The sequence below is a fragment of the Microtus ochrogaster genome, unplaced genomic scaffold, assembly GCF_000317375.1.
Source record: "Microtus ochrogaster isolate Prairie Vole_2 unplaced genomic scaffold, MicOch1.0 UNK88, whole genome shotgun sequence".
NCBI classification, from domain to species: Eukaryota; Metazoa; Chordata; class Mammalia; order Rodentia; family Cricetidae; genus Microtus; species Microtus ochrogaster.
Window position 1 is genome coordinate 965,207 of NW_004949186.1, and position 913 is coordinate 966,119.

General features: G+C 42.8%; 1 protein-coding gene across 1 annotated transcript in view; it reads left to right on the top strand.

Annotated features, from left to right (window-relative positions):
- Positions 1–402, top strand: part of Tnfsf11 (TNF superfamily member 11) — a 31,756-nt gene extending 31,354 nt beyond the window's left edge. Inside the window, exon 5 of the mRNA XM_005370876.1 lies at positions 1–402. This exon is cut by the window's left edge and continues 1 nt beyond it. Coding sequence (XP_005370933.1) covers positions 1–402 — 402 coding nt within the window.
- Positions 403–913: the final 511 nt, after the last annotated feature.

Consider the following 913-nt stretch of genomic DNA (forward strand, 5'->3'; position numbering starts at 1 on the left):
TCCTCTTGGTACCACGATCGGGGCTGGGCCAAGATCTCCAACATGACGTTAAGCAACGGAAAGCTAAGGGTTAACCAAGATGGCTTCTATTACCTGTACGCTAACATTTGCTTCCGGCATCACGAGACGTCGGGAGACCTAGATTCCGAGTATCTTCAGCTGATGGTGTATGTCATTAAAACCAGCATCAAAATCCCAAATTATCAAAACCTGATGAAGGGAGGAAGCACCAAATACTGGTCAGGGAATTCTGAGTTCCACTTTTACTCCATAAACGTTGGAGGGTTTTTCAAGCTCCGAGCTGGGGAAGAAATCAGCGTTCAGGTGTCCAACCCCTCTCTGCTGGATCCGGATCAAGATGCGACCTACTTTGGGGCCTTCAAAGTTCAAGACATAGAGTGAAACCCGTTCTGTGGAACATTCTCATGTATATCCTAGATGCTTGGAAGCATATCCAAAAGTCGAAGATGTATATAGGTTGTGTAAGACTACTAAGAGGCACGGCCCACATTGTACAAAACTCGCCATCTTCTCTCCTGACCCTGGCCAGGCCATGCCTATGTAAAGTCAATAGGAGGTGCTAGACTCCTAGTGGTTACACAATGGTTGTATAATTTCGTAATGAGATCCTAGAATTAAATCAGACTGGAAGATGTATAGTGATGCGTATGAAGTGGAAGAGGTCATAGTCCCTGGATCTAACTCCTGGCCATGTGCCACTGAGAACCTCAACGTGAAGAGGGTATCATTTCATTGCTGACAAATGGTAATTTGAAAGGGTCAAGTTCTCTTGAATTGTTACATCATGCTGGAACCTGCAAATAAGTACTTTTTTTTTTCTAACGAGGAGAGAAAAATATATGTATTTTTATATAATATCTAAAGTTATATTTCAGGTGTAATGTTTTCTGTG